The sequence below is a fragment of the Phacochoerus africanus genome, chromosome 5, assembly GCF_016906955.1.
Source record: "Phacochoerus africanus isolate WHEZ1 chromosome 5, ROS_Pafr_v1, whole genome shotgun sequence".
In the NCBI taxonomy this organism is placed as follows: Eukaryota; Metazoa; Chordata; class Mammalia; order Artiodactyla; family Suidae; genus Phacochoerus; species Phacochoerus africanus.
Genome location: NC_062548.1, coordinates 6,670,845 through 6,691,162, shown reverse-complemented (window position 1 = coordinate 6,691,162; position 20,318 = coordinate 6,670,845). Strand labels below are relative to the sequence as shown.

Genomic DNA, 20,318 nt, shown 5'->3' with positions numbered 1-20,318 from the left:
CGTCCTGGGCTTTGTCCCTCAGCCTCCGGCCAGCGTCGCGGACTTCCAGCTGCATTGCTTGTCGAAAACGTCTCTTCAAGCCGGTTGTCAGAAGCTATTCGGAGACGCAGAAAATCTCGGGGGATGAACGTCGTGATCAAGAAGAAAGTCTGTGAGACGTTGGAGATGGTGTTAGCTCCCGGTTTGGATTTCATTCACCTCGTGGGTTAAATACCGGGGGTTTCTTGGGTGATGCTGGTTTCCAGGAGAGTGAGTGCTGCTTTGACAGAAGGAACACTTGCTCTTCCTGTGGCATTTCTGTCCGCTGTCCAGCTGGACCTGTCCACACTCCCTGCTGGCTTCTCGGGGAGAATGGGCGGGTGCCCGCTTCATGTGAAGCTCCAAGGCCTTCGTGGAGGCCTCACTCTTGCTGCACTTTGGTGTTGAGATTGCAGATGTGTTGGATGTGTTGGACTATCCGTGTGCATTTTGGAATAATGCCTGTCGTCTCGGCTGCAGTGTCGTAACAGCCTTCCAGTTTGAATCTGTTTTGAATTGGCAAACAAGTTGTCCAGTTGTATGCTATCTTTTATGGACCTTGGGCAGCCTTTGGAATTTAGCCGCAGTCACAAATTCAGTGCCTTAGGGAGCTGGACAGGCCACAGGCTCCTGCGCTGAGCTTTGCTTGACTGTGACAGTGGGACGCTGGCCAACGGGAGAGCACGTGCCCTGTGTGGAGGGGTGACGGCTATTGATTTTTCAAGAGGTTTTTTTGTTTTTAACTATGAAGCCTTCCAGTATTAAGATAGCAGCTCATTCAGATATCTAAAAAAACATTTTGGGGAGTTCCCTTTGTGGCACAGTGGAAGTGAATCCGACTAGTATCCATGAGGATGCGGGTTTGATTCCTGGCCTCGCTCAGTGGGTTAGGCATCCGGTGTTGCCGTAATCTGTGGTGTATGTAGGTCGCAGATGCAGCTCGGATCTGGCGTTGCTGTGGCTGTTGTGTAGGCTGGCAGCCATAGCTGTGTTGCGACCCCTAGCCTGGGAACGTCCATATGCTGCGGGTGCGGCCCTAAAAAAACAAAAGCAAAAAACAACATTTTGAAGGCCAAACAAATCATCTGTGAATCAGATTTCACCCACAACCACCAGTTTGCAAGCTTTGGGTTATAGCCGCAAGAGTTGAAATCTGAATCGGGAGCAAAATCACTGTGAGCAGGAGTCGGAGATCACGGGGGCAGGGAAGGCTTAGCGAGGGTGTCCGCCTGCGTGACCAGCTCCCTTGCTCCCTTGGCCTGTGGACGTTCCCGCGGGCATGCTGGCCGGCACTGCCTTCTGCCCGGACAGTGGGGGGCCCCCAGGCAGCCATCCAAGAAGCTGCGTGACTCCGCGCCCACGGGCCTGCTTGTTTCTGTCAGATTGGAGCGGAAAGGATTTGGTGTAATGTTGGTTTTCTGACCAAAAAAAAAATGGTTACCCCTTTTTGTCAGAAAGAAATTACCAGAAAACCGTGGCCGGTGCAAGTTTGGTGGGAGGCAGGCCCCCGCCAGAGGCGGCGGTGTTTCTAGGTGCGTGAAACTTGTTCCTAAAAAGAAAAACATCCCCAAAGGGGGAGAGGCCCCCGAGTCTGTGACTGTCTCAGGAGCTCTCCCCTGACCCTGGTCTCCTCCTTTCCAGAACCCCCCTCACCTGAACGGCACAGGACCAGGGCCGTTGAAAGAGACGCCGAGCAGCTCCATGTCCGGCCCTAACGGGAACGCGGCGGTTAACCGGGCTGCGCCTGTGAACGCCTCGACGCCCGTCCCGACCTGGTCCGTCAGCAGGCCCTCCGTCCTTCCGGAGCACCCCAAGAAGCAGAAGATCACCATCAGCATTCACAACAAGCTGCCTGTGCGCCAGGGCCCGCCTCAGCCCGACCCGCACAGCAGCTCCCTGGAGGGCCCCGCCAAGCCCGCGCCCGCCGCCGCCGCCGCCGCCGCCGCGCCCTCCGCTCTGCAGTCTACCTCGCGCGCAGCCCCGCCGCCGGCCGCCGGCAGGGCCGCCAAGCAGCTCGGCCCGCCCGAGGCCTGCTCCAAGCCCGTGATGAACGGCAAGTCCAGGCTGAGCTCCAGCCTGCTGGTCCCCTACGGCGCCGAGTCGTCGGAAGAGTCTGACGAGGAGGCCAAGGGCCTGGGCAAGGAGAACGGCCTGGGCCCCGCCGAGAGCGCGCGCTCTCCTGCTCCTCCCGATGCCACCGCCGCCGAGGCCCCTCCGCACGAGCTGCTCGAGCTGCCCGTGGCCCTAAATGGTGCTCCTAGTACAGACAGTGACCCGAAAGAGAACGGCCTGCCTTCCGATGGGGCGGGCTGCCCAGTCCAGCCGGCTCTGCACCCAGAAAACCCCTTCTCCAAGGCAAACGGTCTCCCCGCGAAGGTGAGCGCAGGGCAGGCGGGGTGGGGGCGCCTCCTCTCCGGCTGGTGGTGGGTTTCCACGTGGCTGCGTTTCCGCAGGCACCTAGAGCTGAGTGTGTTTTTTATTGTAGCTGATGCCTGCTCCTCTGCCACCTCTCCCAGAAGACAGAGTCTTAGAGACCTTCAAGCTCAGCACCAGGGCGCAAGGCTCCGCAGATGAGACGAGGTAAGACAACCCTCCCGAGAGAGTGGGACTGCGGGACTGGAGGGCACGGTGGACTGTGGATGTGGCTCTGTGTCCGCTCAGTGGAATTCTTTCTGTCTTTGTCTTCTTAGGGCCGCACCTGCGGCATATGGAGGTTCCCAGGCTAGGGTTCGAATTGGAGCTGTAGCTGCCGGCCTCCACCCCAGCCACAGCCACACCAGGTCCGAGCCGTGTCTGCGACCTGCACCACAGCTCATGGCAACGCCGGACCCTTAACTCCTGAGCCGTGACGGGAGCTCCTCAGTGGACGTCTTGCCATGGTCCTTTTGGACCCTCGCATGACTTGAATAATGATCTGCAGAATTTACTGAGTTCCCTTTTAGGAAATAGAAGTTATCTGGGGCTGTTCGTCCATGGGAGCCTGCTGTCCTCCGGGTCACGACTCCTTCCCTCGCAGAGCTCGCCTCTCGGCTGGGGGGTGTTCTTAGCACACATCTGAACTTGACTCAGTCTCCTTAATGACGAGCATCTGGAGATGGGTGAAGGTGATAGGGCAGGGCTTCTCACTGCCAGCCGGTAGCAAAGACTTGGTGATGCTTCCTCAAGAATTCTGAAATTCGTAGACAGTCCAACACCACACTTAAAAAGAAAAAGGAGTCAGTATATTGACCTCAGTGTACTAGAATGAGAGCAGAAGGAAGGGCTTCTAAGGCAGTGGCCCATCCGCACGCCAGCAGCTCCGGGACAGCGCTGCTGCAGGATACAGCTGGGGCGCACAGGCCGCCGTGGACAGCTGCTCAGTTAGTGCTCCTGGCGGGCAGCTTTTGGCCAAGTTCTGACCACCTTTAGATGACACTGTAGTTGTGTCCATGAAACAGCCCGCAGTAGAACTGGGGTTTTCAAAAACCCCGTGAACATCGGGAGATGGGGTGAGAGATGCTTTGCTACGTGGGGCTGCCTGCCCTGCCCCCTGACTCATGCTAGTGGGGCTCCCCCGTCATGGGGGCAACCCAGAATGCACCCCGCATCTCAGAAGGGCCCCTGTGGGCGGGCGTGCCCTGACCAAGAGTTGCTGTTAGGAGTGCTCGCCTGGGAGAGTGGAGCAGAGTGAGTCCTGAGGCAGAGGGCACGCATCCCCCATAGACCTAAAGATGGACCAGCTGGAGCCCCTGTGGCTTGCACGGTGGTGCTCCCCGTGCCCCTGCTAGTCCCAGTTAGCTCGTCTGCAGATGTAACGCGCGAGGGCATCACTGCCGAGGGCTGTAAACACGCAGACCCAGCTGGGCCTGCGTCCTAACGTCACGTGCTGCCATGCTCTAGGCTACCTGTCTGTGTTGCCTTCACAGGTCTTCTCTCTCTCAGATAGTCACCTGCTAAAAAGGGGGGCTGCTAGGGTTTTTCTTGTTTTCTGGCAGCTTGAATTAATCCCGAGAATCCTTTGAAAACAAGGCAGAGTTGGAAGTTTTGTGGCGCAGCGGGTTAAGAATCTGGCATTGTCACTGCCATGGCTTGGGTCGCTCCTATGGCACAGGTTCAGTTCCTGGCCCAGGAACTTCCACATGCCACAGGCATGTGCCCCCCACCCCAAAAAGCAAGGCTACTCTTTTTCTCCTCATCCCCCCCGCCACCCCCCAAAAACAAGTAGATCTGAAAATAGAAGGCGCTTTTTTTTTGTCTTGTTGCCTTTTCTAGGGCTGCTCCCTCGACATATGGAGATTCCCAGGCTAGGGGTCCAGTCGGCCTACACCAGAGCCACAGCAACATGGGATCCGAGCCATGCCTGCAGCCTACACCACAGCTCACGGCAACGCCAGATCCTTAACCCACTGAGCAAGGCCAGGGATCGAACCTGCAACCTCATGGTTCCTAGTTGGATTCATTAACCACTGAGCCAGTTCTTTTACTACAAAGTCTTTCTTTTTTTGCTTTTAACAGTCATACCTGCAGCATATGGAAGTTCCCAGGCTAGGGGTTGAATCAGAGCTGCTGGCTTAGACCACAGCCACAGCAGTAGCAGCTTGGGATCCGAGCTGAGTCTGCCATAGCTCACAGCAATGTCGGATCCTTAACCCACTGAGCAGGGCCAGGGATCGAACTTGCCTCCGCATGCATACTATTCAGGTTTGTAACCTGCTGAGACGCAACAGGAACTCCCAGAAAGTTTTTCTAAAGCCTCAGTGACCCCCTCCAGTTAATAGATAATTCAAGGAGCTACTGGCTCTGTTTGGGGGTGGCTCCTCTACTTTCAAGGTTCTGAGAAAATGCATAGAAAAGGGATCCAGAGGAAAAGCAAGAGGCCCATCATTGTTTGACTCTTTGATGGTTCAGACTTAGTTATTAAGAAGAAGTTAGTAACCGAAGCCATGAGCCTGCTGTGTCCCACTTTGCCTGGCAAGGCGGTAAAGCTACTCTTTTTCTCCTTCATCCCCCCCCCCCCGCCACCCCCCAAAAAGAAGTAGATCTGAAAACAGAAGGCGCTTAGAACTACAGAATTACTATTGCTGAAAAATGGAAGACTCGATGTGAGTTTTTGGTATTTTTATTTAATGAGAAATTTTGAAGTTTGCAAAAATGGTAAGTCCAGTATTAGGTTTAAATCGGATATGGTAACGCCATACAGTGTTTAGTAAATGACCTGAAGTGTTTGTAAGCCATTGACAAAAACCCAGAGAGCCAAGCGGTAAAGGGTTGATTTTTCTCTTTTGCTGGGGCTGCAGTTCGACGGGGGCGGAGGAGAGCCCTGCAGAGGAGCCCGCCGCCGAGCTGGGGGCTGGTAGCCCTGCCCCGGATTCCCCGGAGAACCCCGAGACCGTGGCGAGTCTTAGCAGCACGTCGAAGAAGGCTTCGCCGCCCTCGGAGCCCAGCATCAACTCTACCAAAGAAGCCTCTGAAAACAGTGCGGCAAAGCCCGAGGCGCCTTTGCCGAGCAGCAGCAGCAGCCTTTGCACCGTCAGCAAGAGCACCGGCGGGGACGATGCGCGCGCTCAGCTCGCTGACCCTGCGAGCTCCTCCACGCACGGTCCCAGCAAACCTTCCCGGGACGCCGAAGGGCTGGTGACAGAGCGGCCGCCGGACTCGGCAGCTGCGGAAGCGGCGGGGAGGTTGAGCCCCAGCCCCTCGGAGCGGTCCGAGGACCCCCGGGAGCCCGAGCTGCCGCCTCTCAGCCGAGAGGGGGGCGCGGCGGCCGAGGCGCCTGCGAGCACCGGGCTGCCCGCGGGCGAGGCGCCGCCTCCGCAGCCCTCAGACCCGCGGGCAGAGCGCCTTGCGGAGGCGGGCCCCGAGCAGAGTGGCGGGGACCGAGCAGAGGAGAGCGCGGTCGGCCCGAAGGCGCAGGCTCCGTCGCCGGTTCCGGCTCCGGTTCCGGAGAAAATCGGCAGCCTCAGAAAAGTCGACCGGGGCCATTATCGCAGCCGCAGAGACCGCTCGTCCAGCGGCGAGCGCGCGCGGGCAGCAGGAGCAGGACGGAGGAGCAGCATCGCCGCAAGCGGCCCCGGCCCGAGCGGCCCGAGCGGCCCGAGCGGCCCCGGCCCGACCCCTGCGGCCCGGCCCCGCACCACCCCGCGCACGGCGGCGAGCGGCTCAGCCTGGCCCGCTACGGCCACCACCACTCCCGGAGCAGGGGCGGCTCCGAGCAGGAGTGGGGCCGGTACCACCACGCCGAGAGCGAGCACGCCTGGGCCCGGGAGAAGTACTACCCCGACCGGACGCGCTGGGCCAAGTGCCGGCACCACCACGACAGGTACGCCCCGTACCCGGCGCGGGAGCTGCGCGACTGGAAGCCTTTCCACGCCGACCGCGAGTACGAGCGCGCGGGGCCCTACGGCAGCCGGCCCTACAAGGACCACTACCGGAGCAGGAAGGGCTACGAGCTGGCCGCCAAGGACAAGGAGCGGCACCGCTTCCCCGGGCCCCGGGCGGGCCCCTCCCACGCCCTGCCCCCGCCCCCCCACCCGCACCCGCACCCGCACCCGGAGAGGTTCGGCCCCGAGAAGGCCGCCCTTGGAGCCGAGGACAGTGGCTGTCACCTCGCCGGTCGGTTCCATGAACACGAAAATGTCAAGTCACGGAAACGGAGATACGAGAGCATGGAAAACGCGGACGGGCACGTGGAAAAGAAGGCCTGGAGAAGCTTCCAGAAGGGCCCTCTGGAAGAACCTAAAGTGAAGAAGCACAAGAAGTCAAAGAAGAAAAAGAAATCCAAAGACAAACACCGAGACCGGGATTCCAGGTGAGAGTGCGCGTGCGCGTGCTGCCGGCGGCGCCGGCTCTTCCCGGCTTGGTGACAAGCAGGGGAAGGGGTCTCGTGCTTGTTACTTTGAGTCCTAGCTTTCCTCCCTGCGCGTTCTGGATTTCACTCCCATCATAGGTTCCTAGAACTTAGCTTTATTTTCTTTTCCCACTTCGCCCCTTAGCTCTGTTGTGGTTTTTTGTTTGTTGTCTTTTTGCCGTTTCTGAATGCTCCCTTGGCATATGGAGGTTCCCGGGCTAGGGGTCCAATCAGAGCTGTAGCCACCTGCCTACGCCAGAGCCAGAGCAATGCCAGATCCGAGCCGCGTCTGCGACTGCACACCACAACTCACCGCAACACTGCATCCTTAACCCACTGAGCGAGGCCAGGGATCGAACCCACAACCTCATGGTTCCTAGTCAGATTTGTTAAGCACGGAGCTGTGTTGGGAACTCCAACCTTAGCTGTTTTAAACGGTGTCTTATTTCATGGTGTTGTAAAAAGCCTGGAAACCTCACTTTTCAAAATGATACTGCTGTTTCCAGTTAGTACTTTGTAACTTTCAGGAGTAAGTGCGCACTGTTCTGTGAGTAAAACTTGGCATTTTCTGACTTCACAATTGTTGATATTTTTGTTCACAGATGTAGGTATATCTCGACGTCTGTTAATATTGACTGCCAGGTGGCAGGAAACGGGATGCTACCCCCTTAAGAACATGCCTGTGGCTCAGAGGGCTGGGACACGCCCTTTGTTGCCTTTGTCTCTTTTCTGGTCTCCATTGCTGTTTGAAATCTAATTGGGAAGTTTGTTTTTTAAAAAGTTAAATTGGGAGTTCCCATGGTGGCTCAGTGGAAACGAACCCAACTAGGAATCAGGAGGTTATGGGTTCAGTCCCTGGCCCCGCTCAGTGGGTTAAGGATCTGGCATTGCCATGAGCTGTGGTGTAGGTTGCAGACGCGGCTCGGATTCCGTGTTGCTGTGGCTGTGGTGTAGGCCAGCAGCTATAGCTCCAATTCAACCCCTAGCCTGGGAACCTCCACATGCCCCGGGTGTGGCCCTAAAAAGCAAAAAAAAAAAAAAAGTTCAGTTGGTCCGTAGTGGTCTTGAAACCCCCTTCTCCATGATGAGATGGCCGAGCGCGCTGCACGGCGCCCCTGGAGAAGGTTAGCAGAGGCCGTGGGTAAGTGGTGAGGGAAGCGGACACCAGAGCTCTCTTTCCCTCTGTGCCTGAGACGACACCTGGCAGAAACCCTTCTTCTTGGCCACTGGCCCCGGGAAGAGGTGGCCAAATACTCCCTGCGGTGGTTTGCCCACAGCTCGCTCACCTCCTGACAAAGCTGACGGTGGCGGGGGGCGAGGTGGACGTGGGCGCATGTGTGGCCCCAGCCTTGGAGAAATGTCGGCAGGGGAAACAACGCATTTGGGGGCGCACGCATCCCCTGGGTGGCCCTAGGATGAACTCGGGGGCGGGTCCGGCTCAGAGCCGGGAGCCGTCGGGTCTCTGCGAGGAGGTCTGTCCCTCCTGGGGCTTGAGCTCTGGCTTCCTCTCCCACAGGCACCAGCCGGATTCCGACCTCTCGGGAGCACATTCTGAGGCCGACCTCCACAGACACAAGAAGAAGAAGAAGAAGAAGAAGAGACACTCACGGAAATCAGCGGACTTTGTCAGAGCTGCGGACGCGCCCCTGCCCAAGGCCGCCAGCTGCCAGACTGTGGACCGGTTCCGGAGGGCGGCCGGCGCCTTTCCGCTCCCGGACGGCCTGCCTCTGGAAGGGGCTGGACCTTTCCGCGAGAAAACAAAACATTTACGGATGGAAAGCAGGGCTGACAGGTGTCATCTGTCTGAGTGTGGCCAGGGTAAGCGGGCACCCTTGCAGGCAGGAGCTAGAAACTCTTTGGAGAAGGCGCAGGCGGCTCAGGGGGCGGAAGAGGCCTAGGGCCCCTGCCCAGCGCGCCCGCCCGGGCCGTTGGGCTTTCACGCGCCCCTGAGTTCCGTGCAGCTGGGCCCAGCAGATCCTCCGCCAGGGAACCTCTGGATTTTGTGGCTGTGGGCGTCTGTGGACCAGAACTTTTGGTTTTAAGTCATTTTTGATAGAAATGTTTCTGTGGTTACGTTCCTTCTCTCCCGAATCCTTGCGCCTCCAGCATCTGCGTAGAACCCATGGTCCCAGTTGGGTGGCCAGCTCCCTGGGCGGCCACGGTGGGCCTCCTGCCAGGCCAGGCAACTGTGCCATGGGGCCTGGGCTCGGAGCGCTGGGTCAGCACAGGCCGCTGGCATCCGGGGTTCTTGTCTGCTTTGCGAGGCATTGTCTTCCTTCGTAATTTGCTAGTCTTTTCTCCCCTGTGCACTTAAAGCAGCGCCACCCCCACCCCCCCAACTTTCTTGGCGGGTCCAGTGACCCTCGACCCTGGAAGGATGGGCGAGGGAGGGGGACAGGGAGGATGTGTCCGGGCCATGGGGGTGGGACCCAAGAACGGGGGTCAGCAGACTGCAGCCTGTGGCCGCCCTTGCGTAGCCCACCCGTGAGGCTGGAAAAGTACAGAGAAGGTCTCCTTTCACCTGAAACTGAACCGTCAGTAGAGCTGCTGGAGCCCGGCCCGCCCGTCCCCTGTGCCAGCGTCGGAGTCGTCCGGGGATGGGTTTGCCGACCCCCGCCCTGACCCTGGGGTGCACCCTCGGGACCTTGACCTAACCCTGGATGCCCAAGGTCCCCGGGTTCCCCTCTGTGAGGGACCTGGGTGAGGCACCAGGTGTTCAGGGGACAGGCCCGCCCCTCAGCCACAGTCACTCAATTGTCGCTGGAGGCACAGGTGGCCCGCAGCACACTGGTGTGAGAGGAGCAGAGCGTGCAGGGTGGGTGTCCTGGTGGTGGTGGGGGGGCCCTGCTGGCGGCACTGGGAGCCAGTGGGAAGAGTCGAGCAGGAAAAGGAAGCTGAGAGGCTGCGTGCTGTGTGTTTTCTGCACACTGTTGCCTTTGCACACTGGTTCCCACGAACAGCTCAGTGATTTGGGGGAGGGGCTTGGCCTCTGGGGTGAAGCAGCGAGGGCTCTTTGTGTGCGCAGTGGGCCTGCAGGGATTCTGCGTTTTGGCCAGAATCATCCCCTTCCCCCTGCGGGTCTCCTGCGAGGAGCACCGCTTGAGGCCACCAGCTCACCCACAGCGCCGGCCCCAGGGGAGGGAGAGTGGCAGGCGAACCCCGGCAGCGGGCACTTGGTAGTCCGGCTGCGTGTCTGCGGTCAGGTGGTGGCCCTGTTCCTGTCCTCGACGTGATGGCACCTGTGCTGTGAGCTGACCGAGGGCCCCCAGGCCGAGCGTCTCTGGGGAGGGCGGAGGACCGAACTCTGCCTGCCTGTGTGTCTGCTGCCCTGGTCCCTTGACCATTTACCTCTTTCAGACTCCTGTTCTCTGGCACCTTTGAACTCAGTGTCTTTGGCCTAAGAGCTGTTCTTGCCTGACGCCCAAATGCCTTCTGCTGGGGTGAGAGTGGGCTGTTTCCGTGGGCATGCGGCCCTCAGGCATCACATGAACTGTTTTCAGTAAAACACTCAGAGCAGCAGCTCATCCGTGCTCCTTCTCATGTAGGACGGATTTCAGGCAACGAGCTCCTGAGACCTGGTTCTAAGTGTGATTACCTAGTGCACACAGAGCATAGGCCCTAAACGTATTGTAAAACCATCATTAAAATCTGTTTCCCAACCTTTGCTTTTAGGTGATTGAAAACTTGGCCTCAAAGCAAAGAATTCGCTAGTTACGGTAAGCTGTCGGCCTACGTCTGTTTGCCTAGTCGTTCGGGGAGCCACCAGGGGGCCCCAGAGAGGAGCGCTGGGCCTCCGGCGGGCGGCGCGGGGAGCAGGGGCAGACGGAGCCGCTACCCGGGCGGGGGAGAGGGTTGGGTCCCTGAACTCAGTCGCTCCCTTCCCTCCTGGTAAGAAGAGGAGGGAGGTTGAAGCTTCAGAATCAACAGTCACTTGATAAACGTTTGAAAGATGGAGAGGCCATCGCCTCAACCCAGACGCAGCTCCCAATTGGCCTGAGCGAGGAGATCCCTCCCCCGCCCACCCGTCCTTGAGCTCCGGGCACCCCCAGCCTCCCCCAGCTGCGGGTACAGTGCCCAGCCTGGAGCCCTAGCCTCTCGCTAGATCTCAGGCCTGCTTCGGACAACTAGGACTTGGCTTTGTTTGAGGTTCGGGCGCTTTAGGGGAGCACATCAGGCGTGGGGTGTCATTTTCCAGGGGTTTCATTCGGCGGCCCTGGGAGGCAGGACCTGGTGGTGCTGGGGCGCGGGGGTGGCCAGCCAGCCAGCCCCTGGGCTCTGGGAAGGCAGTTTTGTCCAGACGTGTAACTTCAGCAACGGGGGGGTTAAATGGATGTCCGGGAACCGTCTGCAGATTAATTCGCAGCTGATTCACGCGCGTGGCCAGTGTGTGCTCCGGGCAAGGTCTACGCCCGAGTCAGGAATGAGGAGAGGGCGGGACGAGCGCGGCGGGGGCCCGGCGGGCAGGGCCCGCGCCCAGCAGGGGGCGCCCTCCTCAAGGGAGCGGCACCAGCTGCCTGGGCTCCTGCGTTTAGAACCGCCCGGTTCCTGGACTGCCCTTCAGGAGGGCGGTTACCTAAGGAAGAGGAGCCCCCCCCCCCCCCCCCCCGCCCCGGGTGGGTGCCGGGGTGGGGGTGGGGGGACCTCCCTGGGCCCTTTGTTCCAACTTCCTGCCTCTGGCCGACTAACTAACTAACGCCTGTTGGCTGCTGTCTTTCAGATTCAACGTGTTCAACAGAAGCCATCCCCAACCCAGCTTAAATTATAAATAGAGAAAATAACTTTGTTCAAATCTGCGTGGTGCTTCTTTAGTAAATACTGTACAGATTTTACCATGGAGGACTTTTTTTTTTAGTTTTTACCTTTTCTTAATTACCCTTATTCCAAATGGACGAACACTTTCTACAACTGCTGACCACTGTAAAATACTGTGTATATAAATCACATTGAAATAACGCCCTGGACTAGAACATCTCAAATGCTGCTTAATCACAGACTCAGGTTGATCACTCGTATTCCATGTAACGCTCCTCCGAGTTAGCTAGCCGGTGCAAGACCAGCCGGGACACCATGGAATTATTAAAAGTACAAACTGACAGTGTGTATATTTAATTTAAAAACTTATTTAAAAAGATTCACACGCTCTCAATGAGACTTTTGAGAGCAGTCTGTTTTCTGTAATGTCTGATACTAGAAACTAATTTGCTTCATATTTTAGTTGTATTCAAGATTTGAAGATGTATTTTATAGACAAGTTCTGTTTTTGAACTTCGTGGAACTATTCCAATCAATTTACCAGTTATGATGCGTATTTACATTATGAATGTATAATCCAAACATTATTTGTAAGGCCTACAGTATGTTTTTATTACCTAACTTTTTTATACAGTGTCTCTTGTCTTGACTATGATATTGGAGTCTGAGTTGTCGGCTTGGTCCCTTAAAGTTTCTAGTTACAGACAAAATCATACTGTGATTTTATTTTTAATATGGATATGCTATCAAACTGTGATACACTTATAATTCACTGGTCCTGCATCAGGAGATGGAGTGGGGAAAACTGTATTTGATACAGTTCGTATCTGAATAATCTGTATGGTTTATACAGTTTGTGTTGTTCAGAGATGTCTAAAGAAGTTTGATCTTTGTTTTTTTAAAGATTAAAAAAGCACTTGCCCCACTGTAAATATACAGCATGGAAAATTTATATAGTATATAAATGGCAGCAAATTAAACCTTTTTTGTGTCTTTCATTTATTTTTTTCCTGCTCTTTCCCCCATTTACTCACCGACGCTGCTCATGGGCTTCTTCCTCTGCCTTCACTGTCTTAACATCTTCAGGGCACAAGCCACCGGCTCTCGGCCCCAGACGGGTGCGGGGAGCCTCCTTATTTTAAAGAACCCAGTCGTAGGCCGTCTTGTTTTAACAGCGTGTTTTTATTTAATGAACACACTATTTATTTGCGGTCCGACAGCCACACACTCTGCAACGTTACTGCTCACTTTACAGCAAAATGTCAATATAGGCTATTTCTTCATGCGCCTTGTGGGAGTCTATACAATGAAGAACAAGCACTCCAGAAATCAATCTATATGTACATTATTTACATATTAACTATATTTACTGTCAATAGAAATGTTCTCTAAGAAAAAAATAAAACAAGAAATCACAATGTGTGGTTTCTGGTCTACAACAGACCTAACTTCTTAGCAAAGCACATCTATGTAGATATATGCATTTTAACTCGAAAAATATGCATTGCTTTATATGCAGCATTAAATGCTGCTTCACCCAGGAACAGCTCCTGTTCGGACTCCGTTTGGTACCACATTAAACTGCCCAAATGTGTTCCACATCCTGACGACACTGGCTTGTCTGGGTCCAGGGTCGGCCAAGTAAACCTTGGGTTAAGGGGGGCGGGCGGGCAGGCGGGCTGTGGAAGCCGCGTCTCCCGGGCAGGGACCCCCTTCCCCGCCTCCTGCCCTTGGTCTCTGGAGGAAAGCTCTTTGGCCAGAGCGGGGGCTGGTCATTCAAGCACTGAGTGCAGGCCGGCGCCGGGGAGGAGGAGGACAGGCCAGCTCGGGGAGGTTCGGGTGGGCGGCCGCCGGCCACGACCCGCCCACACAGCCCTGCCCCGGCAGGTGACACTTAGGCCCCTCAGGTTAACACTGTCACCACAGAACCTGGAATTAGGATGTCACTACCACTCCGATGGCAAGTTACAACAAAGATCCTGAGCACGCGGTCGTCTGCGTCTTTCCGGGAAGCTCCCCTCGGGTCAGATTTCTCGAGGGGGGCGTTTTTTAGCTCACTTCTCCCAACCCCACCCTGGGGCAAACCTGCAAGACAGAAAGCCCAGCATCCCCCGGGTCCTACCTGGGTCAGACAAAGGCGAGAAGGTGCTTCCCGCAAAACACCCACCTAGCTGGCGCCGGGCCACCCCCAGTGCCGGGGGCGGGGCCAGCCCGAGGGGTTGTCACCGGCAGGGTTTGGCCTGCGGTCTGGCCAGCGTCCGTTCACGCGGCCTGGGCCGGAGTTCTGACACCTGCCGACCTGCCTTTCTCAAAGCCAGAGTTTCCAATGTGAGGTATCAGTACAGTAGCAACGGCTAAGAGCTTGGGAACGACCGGAAAAGATCAGTTTGATGCATGTTGGAGAGTCGTCCGTCCCCCCCACCTCCGGAGTCTAGTGTGACTTAAAGCTACGGCCAGGTCAGCCGCACGAGGCCAGGCCGGGGGCCCACAGCCGCTCAGCCCCAGCATCGCGGCAGCTCTCAGCAACGGTTCCCTCTGCCCTTTAGACTCCCGTGGGAGTGCGGACAGACCGAGGGCTGTGCGGACCTGGCTTCAAGGGGATGACCTCGCAGGTGTGCAAACTGAGGGTGTGCCTGCGTGGGGGAGGGGAAGGAAAGGAGGTCCTGCAGGGAAGAGACCCGCCACCAGAAGAGCCCACATGCACAAGAGGGGGTCCCGGCAGCAGAAATAAAGCTCCCGATAAAAAGCTAGCTGTCACCCACCCCTCCCCGAATGGCCCAGCACACCGCCTCTCGCCTGCCCACCTGTGCACCCCGGGCCAGCTGGGCGACGTGCCGGGGCCGCACTCCGGGCTGCTCCCCCCACGCGGGCTGAGCACCTGTCCTTCGGTCAATGCCACCCGCCCCTACCCGGCCGCGGCGCTTCGCCAGTCCCACCACCAGGGCGCATGTGGGGTTTGAAACTATTTACAGAAAAGCCTAAGTGCCCAGCCTGGTCTCGCCCTCCTCGTGACGGGAGAGTCAATCTCTGAAAACAGAGTCAGATCCATCACCTCCCCTCATCTGTGCGTCTACTCATCACGGTAAGAAATGTGGTCACATTCTTACAAGCGTTTGTTTTGCCAACAGGTTTGAAACAGTGAGGACAGGGGCCACGGCGCGCCTGAACCAGTTCAGGGGACCCACACGGCACTGCTCTTCCGGGGCGTCGGACACAGACGCGAGCAGTTCCGTGGGGTCCGCTACAGACGTCGGGGCTGCGGGGGATTCAGCGGTTACAAGATAAGAGGCCGAAACTGCCATTGGGTCATTTGCCTCTTTAGAGAGGGTCACTGGGACCGCAACGTCTGAGCGGAATGGTCCCAGAGGACGGGACACCTGCAGTCCTGCCCAGGGCTGGCCTCAAGCGCCGCCTCGCCTCCCTCCGCCAGGAGGTCCCCCAGGGCGCCCCCCAGCCTAGCGGCCCCCACCACGGGCTGCATACGCGTCTGTGTAGCTTGTTCTCGGTGCACAGTATATACTTGTGTCCAGGAGTTAAATTTATAGCTGCCATTCTAAAAATACTACTGTTAGAAAGGGTCTTTCGTTATAATTTCAGAATATAAAAAGGCATATAAAAGCTATAATACCATATATCTGAGAAAAAAAAAAAACTCAATAAAAAAGTGGTTGCTTTTCCTTTCCTGTTATGATACAAAACAGCGGCTTTCGGAACAACGGACACGCCGCGAAGGAGCACGTGTGGCCCTGCCTCTGCCGCGCGGATGCTCGGGCGGAACCACCGGGGCGGCCGCTGGACGAAACTTGAAGGACGCGCTCGGCCACCTTCCGCTGCGGGGGAGCGCTGGGCGGTCGGCAGAAGGGACGACACGAGGCGCCAGGACCCTCGAGAGCAGCGGGGGCCGCCGTCCCCGGGGCAGCAGGGCGGCCGGCGCGGGTCCGGGGTGTGGCGGGAGGCGCCCGGCCCGCTGTGCGGTGGTGGGGTCTGGCTTTCCGATGACCTGCTGGGGCCAGGCCAGCGCTACTTCTTATTGGCAATCCTCCTTTTCCTCGTGGCCAGCATGTCATAGAAAGGATCCCTACTGATACTGGCTCTGGGGACAGAGGAACGGGAAGCGCGTGAGGCGGCGCCCGGGGCCCGCGGTCCGGCCGCCCCGCCGCCCGGCCGCCCCGGGCCGCACCTGATGGACTTCATCCACTCGTCCTTCTCCTCGGGGCTGGGCGCCGAGATGCGGTACACCACGTGGTTGCCCTCCACCACCCGGCCGTCGGCCTCCGTCTTGCAGGCTTTGATCACCTGCCCTTTGTGGCTCGGGTTGTAAAGCTCGAAGCAGTTCTGCAGAAGACAGACGGCGTCACCGGGCCGCCGGGGAGGGTCCCAGCGGGGCCGGGCGGGGGCGGGGGTGGGCGCCGGGCGGCTTACGGGTTTCCGGGGGTCGTCCACCTCCCTGATGCTCAGGTTCTCCAGCGGGATGATGCCCCGGGGCTCCTTATCCTGCAGGACAAAGGCGCTCAGCCAGCTGCGCTGGCGCCCCAAGCCCGGAGGCGGGGAAGCAGCCGCAGGCACTTACCGTCGTGTATTCGAAGTAATAGAGGCAGTTGTCCGTGAGGATGAACCAGCGCCGCTTCCAGGTCTTCACGCGCCCCCCTAAAAGCAGGGGACCCCGTGAGTCAGCGCAGCACTGGTGCCCGGCCTCCCCAAGCTAGTGCTCTTCTCAGGAACGCCCCCGGGGCCGAGCTGGGGGTGCAGTGTCCTTCCTCGGGAAAGCGCCAGACACTCGGCCCCACCTTGTCAGCCGGATGCCGGCCAGGCTGTGCGGCCTCGCCCCCCTGCCCACCCGGGGACAAGGGGCACCTGGCTGCCGCCCGCATGCACCCCACCGCCTGCGCGGCGCCCAGCAGACCCAAGGCTTCCCGGATCTGCCTCCTGCAGTTAGTCCAGATGAATGGCCTTCATTTCCCCACATGGAAATGACAACAGGATGAAGTCAGCGCGGCTGCAGGTCTGCCCAGGGCTTAATCTCCTTACGGCAGGGCCGTCATCGCATTACTGAGGGCTTGGGGTGGCCCTGGGATCCATCAAAATCCATGACTCCTGGGCCCAGGGGACTATTAGGTTGAATTAATCTCTTAACAAGATCTAGGACACACACAGACAACACACACACACTCGCACAGACACACACGGCTCATCTGCACCTACTCTCCTTACACCACGGAAAGGAAAATCTTTTACCCTTAGATATTCGGCAGAAACAAACTGGCTTCAATTTCTAGTCCTTGCTCCTAACGTGAGGTTTAAAAACAAAAATTAACAACAATTAAAAGACAAAACCCGCCTGCCGACAGACGCCCGGATCAATGGCACGAGGTAAGCGGCGCCCCAGCGTCCAGCCCCCCTTCCTCTGTGCCAGGCGGGCAGGCAGGACCCTCGGGGCCGAGGACACAGACCTGCTCCCTACTTCGAGGTGCGCTTGGGGAACCAGGACAGGGACATGGGGGGGACATGAAGGTCAGCCTTGGGGGCTGAGGCACTCAGAGGTCTGGGAGAAGGAGACACGAGAACACCCTGCTGCACGGAGGGAGCCCCCGCTGGGGATTCACTGCCACTGGAGGGGTCTTCATCCCTGTGTCACCGACGAGACATCTGCCACAAGCAGGCCAGGCTGCGGAGGGCGGGGTGGGCAGGGGACAGTGGTCTCAGCCAGGCCATGAAGGAAGGCCCCCACCCACACAACCCAGCTCCCCCACTTTACTACTCACGCCCCTCCCAAGATCCCCTAGGACTCTGAGCCCCCCTCAGGCCTCCGTCTCCCCAAGGCCTCCATCCCACAGCCCGTCTTCCTGACCCCGGGCTGGGCTCCTGCTCCCCACTGGCCGGGGCCTCTACGACCCAGCACTGGGCCGGGCATGGAGCAGCCCCAAGTGCACGGGGAGGGGGCCCAGGAGAACTGCGGGGCATGTGCCTCAGCCCCAAGCCCTCCAGGGAGGGCAGGCGGCACCTGCCCAAGCCCCGAGGCCACGAAGGAGTCAGCCACCAGGCCAGGCCTTTTTCCAGCTGCCCCCAGACAGCAGCCCGGGGCCTCTTTGGAAAAAAGCAATTGACCCCACTCTCAAGCCTGAAGCCCCCACGGCTCCCACTGCTCTCAGCCTAAGATCCAAACCCTCAACCGGCGCCCTGGACTCGCCGGCTTGACTTGCCAGCCCCCGGCCAGGCTCCTCCTGGGACCTTCTCACCACTAAGCCCCACAAGAAGGTTCTCAGAATCTTCCAGGAGCCCTGGACTGGCCATCTGTCCACGTGGGTCATGAGGTACCTGCGTGTGCTGTCACCCCCGGGGCCCCTGTTACTGATCCTGCATCACCAGCTGCCAGGAAGGCCTCTTGGCTCTTTGCACCGGGGCTCCTGCCTCACTGCTCCCAAGTGCAGTGGCAGCGTGGCAGAAGCCCAATCCTTGGTCCAGTTCTGGACACAAGGGAGAAAGCCTTGCAGGCTGGGGCCCCAGGCACTGAGACGGAGCTGTGACATCCGGGATGGCCTGAGCTCCCCCCGCCCCCGCGCCCTTTCAGGGCAGGTGGTGGCCGGCCTGGCAGGGCCAGGGCGATGCCCTTGGTCTCCGAGCCCCCGCAGGTTTCGCTGCTGGGAGGCGCTGCTCGCACACGTGTTCGTGGCTGGGCTTTAGGGCCCGGGGACACACACACACCCATGCCTGCGGGAAGAAGCCTGGCCTCTCCTGACCATGCAGGCACCCACTTTCTCTCTATAAACGACCCGCTGCTTTCATAGCTGTGACCAGGCAGACGCCCTGCACACGGCGCGGCCTGGCTGCTCACCTGCAGCCGGGGTCCCTCCTCCATAGCCCGGCTCTGACCTCGCTCCTGTCTGCACACACGGCCCCCAAACTCTCCAAGCACAGTGGCCTCACGAGTCTACCGAGCTGCCGAGAAGCAGCAGCACCCGCTCTGCGAAGTGCCTTCCGCCCCAGGACTAAATTCGTGATGAGCAACAACCAAGCAAGGTCATGCTGTGGCCTGGGCTCCGAGCCGAGCCCGTGCATGGCCACCATTCTGGCTCCTCTGCCCGTGTCCAGGCGGTGCGCCCTGTTGGGGGGCCCGGGGTCACATGTCCGCCCCCTGTCCAGGTGCCGAACCCGGGACCAACCCAACACCCCCTCCACGTCAGCTTCCCTCTCCTGTGCCGCCTCCACGGCCCTTGGACCGACGCCCAGTGGCCCTCCTGAGCGGCCTGACGAGTGTCTGGACTGCAACCTCAGGGCCCCAACAGCTCTCACTGCACCATCACTGGCTCTGTGGCCCTAACAAGGTCAGTCGCACCACGCCTTCCCTTCAGACGGGAGCGTGAGGCCGAGGGAGCAGCAGACCCCAGGCCGCTCGGCCCCACCAGCCCCCAGCTCCCGACAGCGCTCTGTGCTCCGACGCTGTGGCCCGCTTGTCTGCTCAACCAGAAAACAGGCTGGAAACAAGCCCCGTGCCTCTGTTTCACACATTTAGAGCCAGCCGCATCCCTGCTGGCACTGAGGGCACACTAGCTGCCAGGCAGGCTTGTGCTGTCACCACAAGGGGCGCCAGCTGGCGACACAGCAATGGGAAGGGGCCATTGCTCTTCTGGGCACATTGCTCGCACCCTCACCCCGGGGCCACAGGCTGGATGAGGACGCAAACCTGCAGTGTCTGGGAGGTTACTCAGGCATTCACGTCCAGGGCTATGGTTCCAGATTTCTTTTTTCTGGTCTTTTATCTTTTTAGGGCCACGCCCGCAGCATATGGAGGTTCCCAGGCTAGGGGTTGAATCAGAGCTGTAGCCGCTGGCCTACGCCACAGCCACAGCCACGCAGGATCCGAGCCGCGTCTGCGACCTACACCACAGCTCACAGCAACGCCAGATCCTTAACCCACGGAGCGAGGCCAGCAATGGAACCCGCAACCTCATGGTCCCTAGTCAGATTCATTAACCACTGAGCCACGACGGGAACTCCTGGGTTCCACATTTTTGGGGAGAGCCAGAGAAAGGTCAGAGGAAGACCCTAACTCAGAAGAGCCTCGCCTCGCTGCACACCCCTGTACCTGCCGCGTGGTTATCCTCTCTCAGAGACAGAACCTCCACAACTCCCGCAGGCCTGTGTCTTTGATCCGCCTACAAGGTGCCTGGGTGACCCGCAGCTGTCAGATCTCTCAGGCTCTGATGTCGCAGGAAGGCAGAAATCCCACCCCCACCAGTAAAAACCACTACCAATTCCTAAAACTGCCCCCAAATAGAAAGGGCACCCTACTTTTTCGTCCGTGGTGGAAGCCCTTCAAAGTTTCTGGGCTCTGCACAGGCATCCCACGTGCACTGCCTGGCCAGCAGGACGGCGACGCTGCAGCGGTGGAGCTGGCTGTCAGGTGTCTTACCGCTCAGACCCAAGGGACATCAGGGGCTAGCCTGCTCCCTGGGGGTGTCCCACAACGCCTCCGGGTCCTCACTCCCCATCCAGCCCGGGCTGGCCTTGCGGCGGAGGAGGAGCTGACCCCAGCACGCTGGAAGCCACGAGGGCCGGGTGGATGGCAGCCGAGCCAGAGCTTCACACAGACGGACAGGGAGAGAAAGCGAGAGGAAGGAGCAGCTGGTAGAGGGGCAGGAAGCCACTGGGTACGTACCTCCTAACGCAGAACAAGCAGGGACAGCCCGTCACAGAACAGAAAGGTGGGAGCCACAGGCAGAAG

At 58.8% G+C, this 20,318-nt stretch overlaps 2 protein-coding genes across 2 annotated transcripts in view; one reads left to right on the top strand and one right to left on the bottom strand.

Annotated features, from left to right (window-relative positions):
* The window catches only part of USP42 (ubiquitin specific peptidase 42), a 46,389-nt gene extending 33,813 nt beyond the window's left edge, over window positions 1-12,576 (top strand). The window contains 7 exon segments of the mRNA XM_047779505.1: window positions 1,660-2,394; window positions 2,504-2,598; window positions 5,295-6,022; window positions 6,025-6,805; window positions 8,361-8,662; window positions 10,517-10,560; window positions 11,562-12,576. Coding sequence (XP_047635461.1) covers window positions 1,660-2,394; window positions 2,504-2,598; window positions 5,295-6,022; window positions 6,025-6,805; window positions 8,361-8,662; window positions 10,517-10,524 — 2,649 coding nt within the window. The 3' untranslated portion in view covers window positions 10,525-10,560; window positions 11,562-12,576.
* Window positions 12,577-12,759: 183 nt separating this feature from the next.
* CYTH3 (cytohesin 3) overlaps window positions 12,760-20,318 on the bottom strand; it is a 28,256-nt gene continuing 20,697 nt past the window's right edge. The window contains exons 9-12 of the mRNA XM_047779504.1: window positions 16,167-16,243; window positions 16,019-16,090; window positions 15,777-15,931; window positions 12,760-15,689 (exon numbers count right to left, since the gene is read on the bottom strand). Of these exons, the coding sequence (XP_047635460.1) occupies window positions 15,617-15,689; window positions 15,777-15,931; window positions 16,019-16,090; window positions 16,167-16,243 (377 nt within the window). The 3' untranslated portion in view covers window positions 12,760-15,616. The remainder of the gene's footprint in view (window positions 15,690-15,776; window positions 15,932-16,018; window positions 16,091-16,166; window positions 16,244-20,318) is intronic.